The following is a 19192-nucleotide window of genomic DNA, read 5'->3' as shown; positions in this document are numbered from 1 at the left end:
ACAAGCCCAAAGAAGGGAGAAAACAACATATTAATGGGAGGAAGCCTTGACAGGTGACCAATTTTCAAGGTGAGATTTCAGTGCATCATAACCAAAGTCACTGACAGCCTGTCTGTCAAATTATAAATGCTCAAGTCGTTAAATACAGTGAGGGAAAAAAGTATTTGATCCCCTGCTGATTTTGTACGTTTGCCCACTTACAAAGAAATGATCAGTCTATAATTTTAATGGTAGGTTTATTTGAACAGTGAGAGACAGAATAACAACAAAAAAATCCAGAAAAACGCATGTCAAAAATGTTATAAATTGATTTGCATTTTAATGAGGGAAATAAGTATTTCACCCCTCTGCAAAACATGACTTAGTACTTGGTGGCAAAACCCTTGTTGGCAATCAGAGGTCAGACGTTTCTTGTAGTTGGCCACCAGGTTTGTACACATCTCAGGAGGGATTTTGTCCCACTCCTCTTTGCAGATCTTCTCCAAGTCATTAAGATTGAGGCTGACGTTTGGCAACTCGAACCTTCAGCCCCCTCCACAGATTTTCTATGGGATTAAGGTCTGGAGACTGGCTAGGCCACTCCAGGACCTTAATGTGCTTCTTCTTGAGCCACTCCTTTGTTGCCTTGGCCGTGTGTTTTGGGTCATTGTCATGCTGGAATACCTATCCACGACCCATTTTCAATGCCCTGGCTGAGGGAAGGAGGTTCTCACCCAAGATTTGACGGTACATGGCCCCGTCCATCGTCCCTTTGATGCGGTGAAGTTGTCCTGTCCCTTTAGCAGAAAAACACCCCCAAAGCATAATGTTTCCACCTCCATGTTTGACGGTGGAGATGGTGTTCTTGGAGTCATAGGCAGCATTCCTCCTCCTCCAAACACGGCGAGTTGAGTTGATGCCAAAGAGCTCCATTTTGGTCTCATCTGACCACAACACTTTCACCAGTTGTCCTCTGACTCATTCAGATGTTCATTGGCAAACTTCAGACGGGCATGTATATGTATTCTTGAGCAGGGGGACCTTGCGGGCGCTGCAGGATTTCAGTCCCTCTTGGTGACTATGGTCCCAGCTGCCTTGAGATCATTGACAAGATCCTCCCGTGTACTTCTGGGCTGATTCCTCACTGTTCTGATGATCATTGCAACTCCACGAGGTGAGATCTTGCATGGAGCCCCAGGCCGAGGGACAGTTCTTTTGTGATTCTTCCATTTGCGAATAATCGCACCAAATGTTGTCACCTTCTCACCAAGCTGCTTGGCGATGGTCTTGTAGCCCATTCCAGCCTTGTGTAGGTCTACAATCTTGTCCCTGACATCCTTGGAGAGCTTTTTGGTCTTGGCCATGGTGGAGAGTTTGGAAGCTGATTGATTGATTGCTTCTGTGGACAGGTGTCTTTTTTTACAGGTAACAAGCTGCTCCTAATCTCAGCTCGTTACCTGTATAAAAGACACCTGGGAGCCAGAAATCTTTTTGATTGAGAGGGGGTCAAATACTTATTTCCCTCATTAAAATGCAAATCAATTTATAACATTTTTGACATGTGCTTTTCTGGATATTTTTGTTGTTATTCTGTCTCTCACTGTTCAAATAAACCTACCATTAAAATTATAGACTGATCCTTTCTTTGTCAGTGGGCAAACGAACAAAATCAGCAGGGGATCAAATACTTTTTTCCCCCACTGTACATACATCATATAATATAATACATACATAATATAATATATGCACTTTATAACATAATATAATACATACATAATATAATATAATTCATACATAATGTAATACATACATAATATAATACATACATACATAAATAAGTGCTTATCTTCTGGGCACCATACTGAATTAATGACATCTTACAAAATGAAAGAAAGACAAGAAAAGACTAGTCCAGCTTCGATAGTTACCTCCATGTGTTGTAGAAGAACAGAGGGATGTTGAGGCCTACTGTCAGCCACTCCTGGGCACACAGGAACATGATACAGAACAGCCCATGGATAGAATACTCTGGAAGCACCAACTGGCAGGGAGAGAAGGAGGGAGGGAAGGAGAGAGAACGGAAGAGAGGGGGGAGTGAAGGGGGTGGTAAGAGGGAAAGTGAAACGCTCTTGAGAGAGGTCATTTCCCATCAAATCTTCTCATTCACAGATTATTCATCACAATTTGACATGGCGTTAAGGCGGCGCTTGTGTCTAACACAGTTCGTCATGCAAAAACTGGGGCACTCGCATTTTCCAGCCCTAACGCCAGGTTCGGCTGTTTACCTGTCTTAAAAACATGATCCGAAGTGCTAATTTCAGGCAGCGCTGATGGATAATTAAGACCAACCAAAAGCTGGTTTTAGCGGTAACGCAGTTGGTTATGGCATGAATTTGGACAGCGGAAACGCAGCCTATCCAGCCATGGCACACACTGCCCATACGTGCATGGAACAAGAGTAGCCTAATGTCCCCATGTACTTTTTGTATTGATTTGTTGTTAATAAAATAAATAAATCATGAAAATAGAAATAAAAAGACAAACAAATAACACAATAAAACATTAACAAGAAGAGCAGCCAAATGTGATTTGAAGCCTGCATACTTCGTATTTAGAAACATACAACCAAGCATAGCCTCCCCTCATCTCAATGAGGGCTTTTCTTGTTGACCCAATGCAATCTGGAAGTAATCAAAAAGACCGTCAATAAAGAGTTTGGCTTCTGAGGCTTCTTGGAAATAAATCTTAATCCCGAAAACTTTATTAAAATATCAAGTTTGAGAGGAGTGAAACAGTGAGCTGACATTCCCTTTTTATCTATGAATTGTAGGCAGGCCCACATTATTTTAGCCATGCAGGTACCGTTTTGGATGTCCATTAAATTCTCCATAGTCTGAGTTGTTTTAATATTATATGCCCACGGGGAGAAATGAATATGCCTGTAAGTGTGACATAGCTTATTTAAAACAAGTTGTTGTTTAGTTTTGTTTAGATTAGAATTATTCATTCTCTTTTTAGGCCATCAATAATGAATTTAATCTTGCTTATTGACAATGTTTGGCATGTCCATGCTCAACCATAATGCAATATACAGTAGGCCTAGCCCCTGTATCAGTGTGAATGCTACTGAAGTCATTCAATAACTTAGAACAATGTGGACTGCAAATTTAGCAAAGATCGGATAGGTCTATATTTGATTATTTTGTTTCTGAAAGCCATTTGATAAACTAATACAGACAAACATTGAAATTGGTGTTGATTGAAAGGCAATACATTAAAGAGAGTAAATATACAAACGAAAGCAACTGTCACATCCTGACCCTAGTAAGATGTCATTTTCTATAGTAGAGTAGGTCAGGGTGTGGCAGGGGGTGTTTTGGGTTGTTCTATATTTTCTATTTCTATGTTTAAGTTCTAGTTTTTCCATTTCTATGTTGGGATTGTTTGGGTTGATCTCTAATTGGAGGCAGCTGATCCTTGTTGCCTCTGATTAGAGATCATATTTAAGTAGGGGTTTTTCTTCCTGGGTTTTGTGGGTAGTTTTCTGTTTAGTGTATGTCACCTGATGGAACTGTTGTCGGTCGTTTTGTTTAAATATATTCATTAAAAGTAGATATGAGCACATCCCACGCCGCACCTTGGTCTCCTTTAGACGACCCACGTTACAGAACTACTCACCATGATTGGATCAAGCGGCGTGCCTGGGCAGAAATGGACACCTGGTCACATCAGGAGTGGATTGAGAGGAGAGACAGGACTTGGGGCCAGGTAATCGAGCGATATCGGAGCCTACCTGGGAAGAACGAGAGGCAGCCCCAAATTGTTTTTTGGGGGGGGCACACAGATAGTTTGGCTGGGCCAGGACTGGGACCTGAGCCAATTCCCTGGGCTTTTTGTGGTGAGCATGTGCCTGCCTCTCTCACTCTCTCTCCAGTGCGCCTCCATAGCAAGGTACGTCCTGTGCCTGCTCCTCACGCTCTCCCTCCAGTGCGCCTCCAGAATCCAGTACGTCCTGTGCCTGTTCTTCGCACTCTCCCTCCAGTGAGCATCCATAACCCAGTACGGCCGGTGCCTGCTTTGAGCACTCGGTCCTCAGTGCGTCTCCCCAGTCCGGTGAGACCAATTCCTGCTCCACGTACAAAGCCTCCAGTGATAATCGATGGTCCGACGCCTGTAGAGATGATCCATGGCACTAAGCCTCTAGTGATGATCCATGGCCCGGAGCATGTAGGGATATTCCATGGCACGAAGCCTGAAGAGGTAATCCATGGCCCGGAACCTGAAGAAATAATCCTTGTCAAGAAGCCTGGAGGGATTATAAATGGTCTGGAGCCTGTAGGGATGAACCATGGCACGAAGCCTGTAGGAATAATCCATGGCCCGGCACCTGTAGAGATAATCCATGGTAAGAAGCCTCCAGTGATGATCCTTGGCGCGGAACCTGTAGAGATGATCCATGGCATGGAGCCAGCAGCAACGGTCACTAGTCCGGAACCTATTATGACGCCTCCCAGTCCGGAGCCTCTGGCGACGCTTTTCCGTCCGGAGCCTCCAGCGACACTCCTCAGTCCAGAATCTTCAACGGCGGTCTGCAGCCCGGAGTCTCCAACGGCGGCCTGCAGCCCGGAGCCTCCAGCGGCGGCCTGCAGCCCGGAGCCTCCAGCGGCGGCCTGCAGCCCGGAGCCTCCAGCGGCGGCCTGCAGCCCGGAGCCTCCAGCAATGATCTACAGTCCGGTTCCTTCAACGACGATCCACGGTCAGGTGGTAATAAAGCAGAAGGATCAGCGGATGGAGCGGGGAGTACGCCCAGAATCGGAGCCGCCTCCTATGCTGGAGGTTATGTGGACTGCATTTGAGCCACCATAGACTTTTGTCACCCTCCCTTTGTGTTTTGTGGTTGTTTTGTTTATGTTGCATTCGGGGCCTGCACCTTTGGGGGGGAGGGGGGGGGTACTGTCACGTCCTGACCCTAGTAAGATGTCATTTTCTATAGTAGAGTAGGTTAGGGCGTGACAGGGGGTGTTTTGGGTTGTTCTATGTTTAAGTTCTAGTTTTTCTATTTCTATGTTGAGATTATTTGGGTTGATTTCTAATTGGAGGCAGCTGATCCTCGTTGCCTCTGATTAGAGATCATATTTAAGTAGGGGTTTTCTTCCTGGGTTTTGTGGGTAGTTGTTTTCTGTTTAGTGTATGTCACCTGACGGAACTGTTGTCGGTCGTTTTGTTTAAATATATTCATTAAAAGTAGATATGAGCACTTCACACGCCGCACCTTGGTCTCCTTTAGACGACCCACGTTACAGCAACCGTATATATTTCGCCATGGACCAAGCCTCGACACACTCACAACTTGTTAATTCATCAAAACCCAGCACTTTCGAGCCAACAGCAGCAATTGTGCGGATAATTGTAATAGTGAAAATAGAAAAAATATTTCTGACACACCCCTCAACCTATAGTGCTACCGCCTGCGCTTAGATTTACCATTGTGTTAGGTTTGTTAAAATAGAGCTCTAATTATACACTGAACAAAAATATAAACGCAACATGTAAAGTGTTGGTTTCATGACCTAAAATAAAAGATCCCAGGAATTTTCCATACACACAAAAAGCTTATTTTTCGCAAATGTTGTGCATACATTTATTTACATCTCTGTTTGTCAGCATTTCCCCTTTGCCAAGATAATCCATCCACCTGACAGGTGTGGCATATCAAGAAGCTGATTAAACATGATCATTACACAGGTGCACCTTGTGCTGGGTACAATAAAAGGCCATACTGAAATGTGCAGTTTTGTCACACAACACAATGGCAAAGATGTCTCAAGTTTTGAGGGAGCATGCAATTGGCATGCTGACTGCAGGAATGTCCACCAGAGCTGTTGCCAGAAAATTGAATGTTAATTTCTCTACCATAAGCCACCTCCAATGTCATTTTAGACCACGTGTAACCACTCCAGTCCAGAACCTCCACATCCGGTTTCTTCACCTGCAGAATCGTCTGAGACCAGCCACCCGGACAGCTGATGAAACTGTGGGTTTGCACAACCAAACAGTTTCTGCACAAACTGTCAGAAACCGTTTCAGGGAAGCTCATCTGCATGCTCGTCTTCCTCACTAGGGTCTTGACCTGACTGTATCATAACCGATTTCAGTGGGCAAATGCTCCCTTTTGATGGCCACTGGCACTCTGGAGAAGTGTGCTCTTCACGGATGAATCCTGGCTTCAACTGTACCGGGCAGATGGCAGACAGCGTGTATGGCTTCGTGTGGGCGAGCGGTTTGCTGATGTCAATGTTGTGAACAGAGTGCCCCATGGTGGTGGTGGGGTTATGGTATGGGCAGGCATAAGCTACGGAAAACGAACACAATTGCATTTTATCAATGGCAATTTGAATGCACAGAGATACTGTGATGAATGCAACTAAATGCATGCTATTCAATCGATCACTGCCCGCACCTGCCCGCCGTCCAGCATCACTACTCTGGACGGCTTTGACTTAGAATACGTGGACAACTACAAATACCTAGCTGTCTGGTTAGACTGTAAACTCTCCTTCTAGACTCACATTAAGCATCTCCAATCCAAAATTAAATCTAGAATTGGCTTCCTATATCACAACAAAGCATCTTTCACTCATGCTGCCAAACATACCCTCGTAAAACTGACCATCCTACCGATCCTCGACTTCGGCAACGTCATCTATAAAATAGCCTCCAACACTCTACTCAACAAATTGGATGCAGTCTATCACAGTGCCATCTGTTTTGTCACCAAAGCCCCATACACTACCCACCACTGAGACCTGTACGCTCTCGTTGGTTGGCCCTCGCTTCATACTCGTCGCCAAACCCACTGGCTACAGGTTATCTACAAGCCTCTGCTAGGTAAAGCCCCGCCTTATCTCAGCTCACTGGTCACCATAGCAGCACCCACTTGTAGCACGCACTCCAGCAGGTATATCTCACTGGTCACCCCCAAAGCCAATTCCTCCTTTGGTCACCTTTCCTTCCAGTTCTCTGCTGCCAATGACTGGAACGAACTGCAAAAATCACTGAAGCTGGAGACTCAGATCTCCCTTACTAGCTTTAAGCACCAGCTGTCAGAGCAGCTCACAGATCACTACACCTGTACATAGCCCATCTATCTACCTCATCCCCATACTGTATGTATTTTATTTATCTTGCTCCTTTGCACCCCAGTATCTCTACTTGCACATTTATCTTCTGCACATCTACCACTCCAGTGTTTAATTGCTATATTGTAATTACTTCGCCACCATCGCCTATTTATTGCCTTATCTCCCTTATCTTACCTCATTTGCACTCACTGTATATAGCCTTTTTTTTTCTTTTTTTTCTACTGTATTATTGACTGTATGTTTTGTTTATTCCATGTGTAACTCTGTGTTGTTGTATGTGTCGAATTGCTATGCTTTATCTTAGCCAGGTCGCAGTTGCAAATGAGAACTTATTTTCAACTAGCCTCCCTGGTTAAATAAAGGTGAAAAAAAAAATGAGATCATGAGGCCTATTGTCGTGCCATTCATCCGCCACCATTACCTCATGTTTCAGCATGATAATGCAAGGCCCCATATCGCAAGGATCTGCACACAATTCCTGGAAGCTGAAAATATCCCAGTTCTTCAATGGCCTGCATACTCACATGACATGTCACCCATTGAGCAAGTTTGGGATGCTCTGGATCGACGTGTACCACAGTGTGTTCCAGTTCCTACCAATATCCAACTACTTCGCACAGTCATTAAAGATGAGTGGGACAACATTCCACAGGCCACAACCAACAGCCTGATCATCTGAAGAAATGTGTCGCGCTTCTTGAGGCAAATGGTGTTCACATCAGATACTGACTGGTTTTCCACACCCCTACTTTTATTTTTATAGGTGTCTGTGACTAACATATGCATATCTGTATTCACAGTCATATGATTTCCTTATATGAGCTGTAACTCAGTAAAATATGGCAATCATAGACAGCTCCAAACAATTACCCACAGGGCTTCACAATGTCATTGAGCAACTGGCTAGCCTGTAAATGTTTTTTTTGTAAAAATTTTAATCTTTATTTAACTAGGAACAAATTCTTATTTACAATGACGGCCTACCCCGGCCAAACCCTTACCCGCTGGGCCAATTGTGCGCTGCCCTATGGGACTCCCAATCACGTCCGGTTGTGATACAGTCTGGAATCAAACCAGGGTCTGTAGTGATGCCTCTAGCCCTGAGATGCAATGCCTTAGACCGCAGCGCCACTAGGGAGCAAATATACATGGGCAATTATCATAAATGTTACTCACTGATCTTGTGCCATGTCATGTGTTTGATAGCATTACTGTACATAAGCTTTTCAAATTGAGTGAGTGGGGTCAAACACATGGTGGCAAACTGCCATCAGTCACTATAATGAATCCAGCATCAGCAGCTATTAGTCATCAGAGTGGAGCTCCAAACATGGTTAGAGTCTGACAAAGAGTGAGTACCGAGATTACAGAGTAGTCATTAGCACTAGCTGGGCCACATACAGTGTCTCTCTCCCCAAAAAGTCAGCGTCATCTTTTCTTGTGGTGAAATGAACGCTGTGTGAAATAAAACATTTGGAGGACGCTAGGAGCCTACCCAATAAACGTTAATGCGTCAAGTCAAAAATGAAAGCCTTAGTTTAAATTGTGTCTGCTCTGAATAGTTTTTATAGAACTTTGTGGATATGATTATGGTACGAGTCAGGTGTGTTAGTCATAAGCGTATCCCATTGATTATATTGGCACATAGTGGTGGAAGACTTAGGATATCCATACGGTAATACAACAGGATTAGTAGTTGTATTCATGTGCGTAGTCAACCTGAAATTCAGTGCGATTGCCACCCCAGTGCTGATAAATACAATGTCTTGAGTCCTAAATGCTCACGGTGTAAGCCCTGTTTCCAGCTCTGTGTTTGTGTAAACACACGGAAAGGGGTTTTAGGTTATTATGTTTGACTCATACAGAAGGTTTTATCCTAGGCAATACCAACAATACCAGGATTTGTGCTCCTTAGCGCCACAGATGTACCCTGTTGAAAACTCTAAAATATGTAACGATTTAAAAAGAAAAAAAGCTTTCAGAGAAGCAGAAGGAGAGATGCACCGGCCGAGTTAAACTACTGTATGTAGGCTTAATGCTATTCCCTAATGCTATTTTACTGCTGCTCTTTAATTATTTGTTACTTTTATTTCTTATTCTTATGTCGTTTTTAGGTATTCTTTTATTTTGGAAAATGTTTCAGCTGCATTGTTGGTTAGGGCTTGTAAGTAAGCATTTCACTGTAAAGGTGTACACCTGTTGTATTCGGCGTATGTGACAAATAAAATGTGATTTGATTTGATGTGAAGCCCTCCACACGTTCATGTATATTTAACAAGCTAAAGGCACAACTGGAGCCTTGTCTGAAACACCTGGACTTGTACACGATGTGCATTGGCTCTATTATACATTATTCACAGTGCTGCATACTCCCTAATAACATAAAAACACATTGGAGCACAGTGGAGAAGCTCCTTAACAGCAGGTGATGGAGAAACCGCTGCTCAAACAGATCTATATATAAACGCGACACTTCGCCATGCTTCATTAAAATACAAATAGTCACGCTAAACTTTTTATTACCCCCGCTTATTCTCAGCCCCCATCCATCAAGTCCCAATCCTACCCTCGCTGTCGCTGGCTAAACTCCTGCTGAATGCAGACAAACATTATGAACCACTCCCATGCTAATGTACCAGGCTTCTGTATAACTAAATTCAACCTACAACCTAAAATACATTGTGAGCACATACATCAGTAGCAGTCATCACACCAACCGTGACTAAAACAGTGACATGATGGAAGACAAAGGGTTTGGTTGCGAGGCACATGGAGCAACACATGATACTGTAGGTCTAATGACGAGGGGATCTGTCTCTGGGCTCTGAGCCCTGAAGGGTTCCTCCCTCTCTGTCTTCCACATCTGAACACCCCAGGGCACACATACACACACACACTAGCCGGTAGCGAGGCAGGGTTCAACCTGTAGGCCAATTAGAGCGGACTCCTGCGAGGGTCCAACTCAGCCACAGTTCAAAGAGGCTGGAGTGTCAAAGTGCTTTTCAAGTGTGATTTGAGGCAGCTCCCTGGGAGGGAGAGCAGAGCAACACTTGAAGGCAGGCTCTCTACAGCACACAGAGCTAATGACAGAGGGCCGCTGCTGCAGAGCGACTCGCACTACTCTGCTCCATTCTGGTGTTATACAGAGCTATAGCCCACTCTCCTCTACTCCACTCTGGTGATATACAGAGCTATAGCCCACTCTCCTCTATTCCACTCTGGTGATATACAGAGCTATAGCCCACTCTCCTCTACTCCACTCTGGTGATATACAGAGCTATAGCCCACTCTCCTCTACTCCACTCTGGTGATATACAGAGCTATAGCCCACTCTCCTCTACTCCACTCTGGTGATATACAGAGCTATAGCCCACTCTCCTCTACTCCACTCTGGTGATATACAGAGCTATAGCCCACTCTCCTCTACTCCACTCTGGTGATATACAGAGCTATAGCCCACTCTCCTCTGCTCCATTCTGGTGATATACAGAGCTATAGCCCACTCTCCTCTACTCCATTCTGGTGATATACAGAGCTATAGCCCACTCTCCTCTACTCCACTCTGGTGATATACAGAGCTATAGCCCACTCTCCTCTACTCCACTCTGGTGATATACAGAGCTATAGCCCACTCTCCTCTACTCCACTCTGGTGATATACAGATCTATAGCCCACTCTCCTCTACTCCACTCTGGTGATATACAGAGCTATAGCCCACTCTCCTCTACTCCACTCTGGTGATATACAGAGCTAAGGCCCACTCTCCTCTACTCCACTCTGGTGATATACAGAGCTATAGCCCACTCTCCTCTACTCCACTCTGGTGATATACAGATCTATAGCCCACTCTCCTCTACTCCACTCTGGTGATATACAGATCTATAGCCCACTCTCCTCTACTCCACTCTGGTGATATACAGAGCTATAGCCCACTCTCCTCTACTCCACTCTGGTGATATACAGATCTATAGCCCACTCTCCTCTACTCCACTCTGGTGATATACAGATCTATAGCCCACTCTCCTCTACTCCACTCTGGTGATATACAGAGCTATAGCCCACTCTCCTCTACTCCACTCTGGTGATATACAGAGCTATAGCCCACTCTCCTCTGCTCCACTCTGGTGATATACAGAGCTATAGCCCACTCTCCTCTACTCCACTCTGGTGATATACAGATCTATAGCCCACTCTCCTCTACTCCACTCTGGTGATATACAGATCTATAGCCCACTCTCCTCTACTCCACTCTGGTGATATACAGAGCTATAGCCCACTCTCCTCTACTCCACTCTGGTGATATACAGAGCTATAGCCCACTCTCCTCTACTCCACTCTGGTGATATACAGATCTATAGCCCACTCTCCTCTACTCCACTCTGGTGATATACAGAGCTATAGCCCACTCTCCTCTACTCCACTCTGGTGATATACAGAGCTATAGCCCACTCTCCTCTACTCCACTCTGGTGATATACAGAGCTATAGCCCACTCTCCTCTACTCCACTCTGGTGATATACAGATCTATAGCCCACTCTCCTCTACTCCACTCTGGTGATATACAGAGCTATAGCTCACTCTCCTCTACTCCACTCTCGTGATATACAGAGCTATAGCTCACTCTCCTCTACTCCACTCTGGTGATATACAGAGCTATAGCTCACTCTCCTCTACTCCACTCTGGTGATATACAGATCTATAGCCCACTCTCCTCTACTCCACTCTGGTGATATACAGAGCTATAGCCCACTCTCCTCTACTCCACTCTGGTGATATACAGAGCTATAGCCCACTCTCCTCTACTCCACTCCCTCCATTCTTCCTCTCTCTCTCTCTGATCAACAGTCCTTCACTCCTTCTCTGCCGCTTGATGTCAAGTCGCTTGCAACGGCCAATTAACACCACTTAACAGTGATTATACAGCCCTCAATACTACAAAGGCTCCTTATGACATGCACTCCCCTCTATATGTATTTGGACAGTGAAGCTAAAATTTATACTCCAGCTTTTTGGATTGGAGATCAAATGTTTCATATGAGGCAACAGTACAGAAGGTTGTTTTCATACATATATGTTCTACCGTTTAGAAATTAAGGCACTTTATGTATCTAGTCGACCCATTTTAGGAAGTCAGAAGTATTTGGAAAAATTCAATTACAGTGTATTAAAGTAGTCAAACATTTAGTATTTGTTCCCATATTCCTAGCACTCAATGACTAAATCAAACTTGTGACTCTACAAAGTAATATATTCTGGTGTGCTTTCTTGGTGACCGATGTGATGTTGTCCTCCCACTTGATACTGTGGGAGATGATGGTCCTCAGGAATTTGAATGATTCAGCCGTACCAACAGCAGAGCCATCAATCTCGAGGGGGAGAGATGGTGCAGGGTGTTTCCGGAAGTCAACCACCATATCCAGGATTTTTTCTGTGATGAGTTTCAGGTTATTGTGACTGCACTAGGCCACCAGCCAGTTGACCTCCCCAAGGTACATGGACTCATCGATGAGATGAATGGGAAATTTACAGAGGCACAAAGATCATACCCTCCCAAAAATGCTGACCTCCCCTGTTATTAGTAATGGTGAGAGGTTAGCATGTTATGTTGTAGATGTTCTCACTCACCATTATTCATGATTCATTCATGATTTGTCTTAATCATGGCATAATCAGGATTCATTTAGACGTGTTCAGAAACATCACCAAAACAAACTGTAAATGCATTCAATGAGTTTGTAGAGTCACAAGCTTGATGTAATCATTGCATGCTATGAATATGGGACCAAATACAACACTTTTTGAATACTTTAATAAACTATAAGTGCATTTGTCCAAATATCTATTGACTTCTTCAAATGGGGGGACTAGATACATAAAGTGCCTTCATTTCTAAATGGTAAAACAGATATGTATGTGAAAATACCCTAAAATAAAAGATGACATTCTGTACTGTCGGCTCATATGACACATTTTATTTCAAATCCAAATTGCTGGAGTACAGAGCCAAATGTAAAATAATTGCTTCACTGTCCAAATACATGGAGGGGAGTGCATGTAGCCTTCACTACACTCACAATACAATGGAACCAGAGGATCAAATGTTCTAAAAAGTTAACAAGGTTTACTAACTGTCTGAAACCATAGCACCAACCCAGAAAGTCCATCTTTCTACAAGTGCCATGACAGTGCCAAGTGTTGCTGCCATTAATGGCTATGGTACAGGAAGTTCATAATTATACAGTAGCAGTTTGTCCATTATAAAAAGGAATCAATTACATGACTTGAATTAACTTGAAGCAGAAAAGGGGTTGAAACTAGCTGAAGTTTATCTGGTTCAGCAAACCCAGTGGCCTCTCCAGGCATCCATCATATGAAACGCCTGTAACACATATGCAATCACGTATGCAATATTGTTCTCCGCCTCGCTCATTTGGGTTTGTGACTAATCTGGATATCACTCTCATTTGAGCAGCAGTAAAATGTCCTCTGCTGCCGCCAGAGATCAAAAGAGCTCCTTCTCTCCATGTACTCTCTCTCGTTACAACAGCAACAATAATTAAAAGTAGCAAATAATTATACATATTTTCTCTTTAAAATAGACGTATTCCTCTGAGACCCAATAGCACATAAGTCTACAGTACATTTAGTTTGTAAAACCTTGTGGATAGATGAAAAGTTGGCCCCAAAGGCTGAACTGGAAGGCATCTGTAGAATATTAGGCGACACGTGTGCATGGGCACTTTTTCTTTACATTTATTTCCAACTGACTTCACAGAAAGGTATAATTGCATTACAAGCATACAGAGTTGCTACTGCTTTGATAGTCATACGGTAGCTCCAAAACATTTCTACCGACAATTTTCAACTCAGCACCTCTGATATTTGACATGCTTGAAGATAGAGTTAATCAGGAAAACCTGTTACTAATCAGGTTAAACATTGTTCATGTTCTGAACACAAAAGTCTGCGGACCATTCTTGTTTTTACACATGAAAGGAACAAATGGTTTGAATTCCACTCCAATCCATTCCAGTGAAAGCCATGGTCACTACCCCATGGTTATAGGAATAAAACAATCCACAAGTCCCCATATAAACAGAAGCTAGAGTGACTTCAGATGACACTTGACAATAAAGTAGGTGACTGGTATCTCTGCAGTATTTTGCTACTAGACCTTTGATCCTGAGTATCCAAGGACACATCAACACCCTTGTTAATGAAGTGCAGGTATCTAGGCAGTATGCTGCTGCAGAATGCTGCTGCTAGCCCCCTTTGATCTAGTGCCCAGTGACATAGCAGAAATCTGCTGGGAGCTGCTCTGCTCCACACACCCCGTCTGGAAGAGTCATGGCATCATGAACACAGAGCTCAGACATGCCTTACTCACTCTTATAGCCCACTAAGAGAGGTAGAACAACATACAATGACAGAGAAATGAGGGGCAAAGTGAGGAGATAATGGGTAGACTACTGTATACTAGAGGATCGTATGGAACAAGACACAGGCTAGATGTAGAACAGTGGGTTTCAGTGTGTTTCACCTAATGATAACATGCAGTAGTTCTGCGAGGCGATCTCACACCTCCACTGACTGCACATTGACTCGACGTGTGACACACTAATGGCTCCGTCCAGCCCCCAGCCCCCGGCCCCCGCCCCCAGGCCCCAGCCCCCAGCCCCCGCCACGCACCCAACACTAACTCAGCCGCATCAGGCCTTGGCAAGACACATCAGCTGATTACATCCTGCATACAGTACTATTCGATTTTTAAAATCGTAGAGATTTGAGAATGTATTTTTCTATGAAAGAGAGCTAGAAGGGGACTTTAAACACCAAGGCATAAGAGTTTACTTATTTTTTCTGTCTCATATTTGGGTAAAGCCAGTTTAGCATTTACATGTACAGCTTAAAAGCCACTAATGTTGGACTACCACGCTGTTTCTCGTTGTTTTCCCAGCTGTATATTGTGGCTGCTCATGTCTACTCACAGTAGTCCAACTCAGCAGTGGCCTGCCAAACTGCCTGATGTCTATCAGGGATTCATCAAAGCGTCTGAGAAAGAGAGAGAGAGAGACGGAGAGAGAAATAGACAGAAAGAGAGAGAGAGAGAAATAGACAGAAAGAGAGAGACAGACAGAAAGAGCGAGAGAGAAATAGACAGAAAGAGAGAGACAGACAGAGACAGAGAGACAGAGACAGAGACAGAGATAGAGATAGAGATAGAGAGATTGACAGAGAGAGAGAGATACAGTGCCTTGCAAAAGTATTCAGCCCCTTGGTGTTTTTCCTATTTTTTTTGCATTACATCCTGTAATTTAAATGGATTTTTATTTGGATTTCATGTAATGGATATACACAAAATAGTCCAAATTGGTGAAGTGAAATGAAAACAATAACCCCTAAATAAGATCTGGTGCAACCAATTACCTTCAGAAGTCACATAATTAGTTAAATAAAGTCCACCTGTGTGCAGTCTAAGTGTCACATGATCTGTCACATGATCTCAGTATATATATACACCTGTTCTGAAAGGCCTCAGAGTCTGCAACACCACTAAGCAAGGGGCACCACCAAGTAAGTGGCACTATGAAAACCAAGGAGCTCTCCAAACAGGTCAGGGACAAAGTTGTGGAGAAGTACAGATCAGGGTTGGGTTATAAAAAATATCAGAAACTTTGAACATCCCACGGAGCACCATTAAATCCATTATTAAAAAATGGAAAGGATATGGCACCACAACAAACCTGCCAAGAGAGGGCCGCCCACCAAAACTCACAGACCAGGCAAGGAGGGCATTAATCAGAGAGGCAACAAAGAGACCAAAGATAACCCTGAAGGAGCTGCAAAGCTCCACAGCGGAGATTGGAGTATCTGTTTGTAGGACCACGTTAAGCCATACACTCCACAGAGCTGGGCTTTACGGACGAGTGGCCGGAAAAAAAATAAGCGAACATGTTTGGTGTTCACCAAAAGGCATATGGGAGACTCCCCAAACATATGAAAGAAGGTACTCTGGTCAGATGAGACTACAATTGAGCTTTTGGCCATCAAGGATAACACTATGTCTGGCACAAACCCAACACCTCTCATCACCCTGAGAACACCATCCCCACAGTGAAGCATGGTGGTGGCAGCATCATGCTGTGGGGATGTTTTTCATCGGCAGGGACTGGGAAACTGGTCAGAATTGAAGGAATGATGGATGGTGCTAAATACAGGGAAATTCTTGAGGGAAACCTGTTTCAGTCTTCCAGATATTTGAGACTGGGACAGAGGTTCACCTTCCAGCAGGACAATGACCCTAAGCATACTGCTAAATCAACACTCGAGTGGTTTAAGGGGAAACATTTAAATGTCTTGGAACGACCTAGTCAAAGCCCAGATCTCAATCCAATTGAGAATCTGTGGTATGACTTAAAGATTGCTGTACACCAGAGGAACCCAACCAACTTGAAGGAGCTGGAGCAGTTTTGCCTTGAAGAATGGGCAAAAATCCCAGTGGCTAGATGTGCCAAGCTTATAGAAACATACCCCAAGAGACATCCAGCTGTAATTGCTGCAAAAGGTGGCTCTACAAAGTATTGTTTTTTTGTCTTATTTGTTTGTTTCACAATATAAAATATTTTACATCTTCAAAGTGGTAGGCGTGTTGTGTAAATCAAATGTGTAAGGCAACAAAATAGGAAAAATGCCAAGGGGGTGAATACTTTCGCAAGCCACTGTAGACAGAGAGACAGACAGACAGACAGACAGACAGAGAGAGAGAGAGAGAGAGAGAGAGAGAGAGAGAGAGAGAGAGAGAGAGAGAGGAGAGAGAGAGAGAGAGAGACTGTTTCCCCTGTGGATCCTCTCCTCTCCTCCACTTTTCCCTGGCCACAGCACATTAAAGGCAAAAGGCTCCAGGCAGTACTGGTTGTTTCTTCAGAGTGAATTACAGCACAGAGGGTGTAGATCAGGTTTGTCTGAGACAACACAAGCATCTCACTGCTGCTGTGACACAGTGCCTGAGGAAAGTAAAGGTCCTCTCTGTGGCCTTGTAGTATGGTAGTAAGGCAATACAGATACTTTGTATTGTATGCGGTCACTGTGCAAACAAACTCAACTTGATTCACTAGTCTCCCTACAGTACATCAGTACCTGCACAGCACCATTACAACTGGACTGAATTGCAACATATTCCTCAACGTCAGCAAGACTAAGGAGCTGATCATGGACTACAGGAAACAGGGAGCGGGGAGGACTTTTACAGCTGCACCTTTGAGAGCATCCTGAATGATTGTATCACTGTCTGGTATAGCAACTGCACCGCCCTCGACCGGAAGGCCCTACAGAGGCTGGTACAGACGGCCCAGCGCATCAAAGGGGATGAGTACCATCCGGCAGGCGGTCCCGGCGCATCAAAGGGGATGAGTACCATCCGGCAGGCGGTCCCGGTGCATCAAGGCTCAGACCAACAGACGCCTAAACAGCTTCTATCCCCTGGTCATAAGACTGTTAAATGGCTAACAACTACTGCTCTCCCTCTCTCACAGACTATCTAGCCACAATGACTCGATGCCCATCCACAGGTCTCTACCCACTCAGACATACACACCTTCACTGTCACTCTTACTCACACACACACACTCCCACACACCCTCACTCACGCAGTCATTACTGAAGCCACACACTTAGACCCACAGGCACAGACTCCCTCACACCTACACTGCTACTAAAATGATTATTGACTAGATTTATTACTATCATTAAGCTGCTGTTCATTAATTATTGATTGCATTTACCATTAGTATCCATTTATTTATCCTGCTACTGGTCAATATTACTTGTTTGCATGTATATATTATCATTTATATTACCATAAATATTTTCATATTCCTGCTACCAGTCACTTTTCAGTCCTGTTTACACAGTTATATTGTTTACTATTAATATTATTATTATTATGTATCCTGCTACCAGTCTCTTTCTCCTAATCCCTTCCTATATGTACATATCTACTATCTAGCTAACTCAACTACTCCAATATTCCTGCACACTGTACATTTGGTACTGGCACTGACCCTGCTTACACTCTCCTGTTGTTTTTATTCTTTCATTATTACTTCCGATTTGTTGTGTTTTTTGTTATACTATTTTGATTTTGAATACCGCATTGTTGGGTAGGGCTTGCAAGTTAAGCATTTCACTGTACTTGTGCGTGTGACAAATAAAATTGGAAACTTTAATGAATTACTGCAGGATTTCAGACTAACAAATCTCGTTCCTGTCTTGAAGGGAATTCCTTCGTTATACTGTATTGATGTTGAGAGAGAGATGAACATTGATTTTATGCTGAGTTCACAATATCCACCAAAGTAAGTTAATGGGCTCAACAGTCTGAACCAATGATTTGGGGGATTTCCTGAAAGATTATCTCGCTCTGTCTAACGATGTCTATGTGCCTGTCTCTATCAGTACATTGTAAATGAAGTAGCCTAATGTAGTATATATATATACAGCTTCAGGTCCTCTACAAAATATGTATTTTCTCTATCAGAGCAGTGAAAAGAAAGTATGTATTTTTTTTTTATATAGTAACTCAATCGGGCAAATATCATAATGTATATGCGTTACCGTGAGAGTGAAAGTGTATCTCACTATCCAACCATAACATCAAAGCAGCAACAGTTCGGACATCATACACTTGAAATAACCCACACATCAACATAACGACAAGCAAACCCATAACCACAGTACAGTATAGCCCCAGATCTTCAGTGCAGTGTACCTTGCCATGTCGTACTTCCTGGTTCACATCAACAGTCCTTACAGGAGCTTCCTCAAACCACCAAGTTATCTATGGCCTACATCAGACACTGTAGCTACATCATCTGACTACATCACCAGTCGCTTGTGTCTGTACCCTGGTAACATCTACTTTCTCCACATGAAGCACTCATCTTATCTGTCAAGCCTACCTCCCTCCCCGCTTCTCTGCAAACTGACAATCCTATGCAAATGCTTTTTGGAGAGATGAATGCGGCGTGAGACGGTGTGACAGAGTGGACGGAAACCTCTGTACTGAAACATCA

At 43.8% G+C, this 19192-nt stretch overlaps 1 protein-coding gene across 3 annotated transcripts in view; it reads right to left on the bottom strand.

Moving 5' to 3' along the window:
* LOC115174732 (protein cornichon homolog 3) overlaps positions 1-19192 on the bottom strand; it is a 53474-nt gene that overhangs the window by 11507 nt on the left and 22775 nt on the right. For all 3 annotated transcript variants that reach the window (XM_029733544.1, XM_029733545.1, XM_029733543.1), the window contains exon 4: positions 1908-2020. In XM_029733544.1, coding sequence (XP_029589404.1) covers positions 1908-2020 — 113 coding nt within the window. The remainder of the gene's footprint in view (positions 1-1907; positions 2021-19192) is intronic.

The sequence above is a fragment of the Salmo trutta genome, chromosome 35 (assembly GCF_901001165.1).
Source record: "Salmo trutta chromosome 35, fSalTru1.1, whole genome shotgun sequence".
In the NCBI taxonomy this organism is placed as follows: domain Eukaryota; kingdom Metazoa; phylum Chordata; class Actinopteri; order Salmoniformes; family Salmonidae; genus Salmo; species Salmo trutta.
The sequence above is the reverse complement of the archived record's forward strand: the minus strand, read 5'-3'. Positions and strand labels throughout refer to the sequence as shown.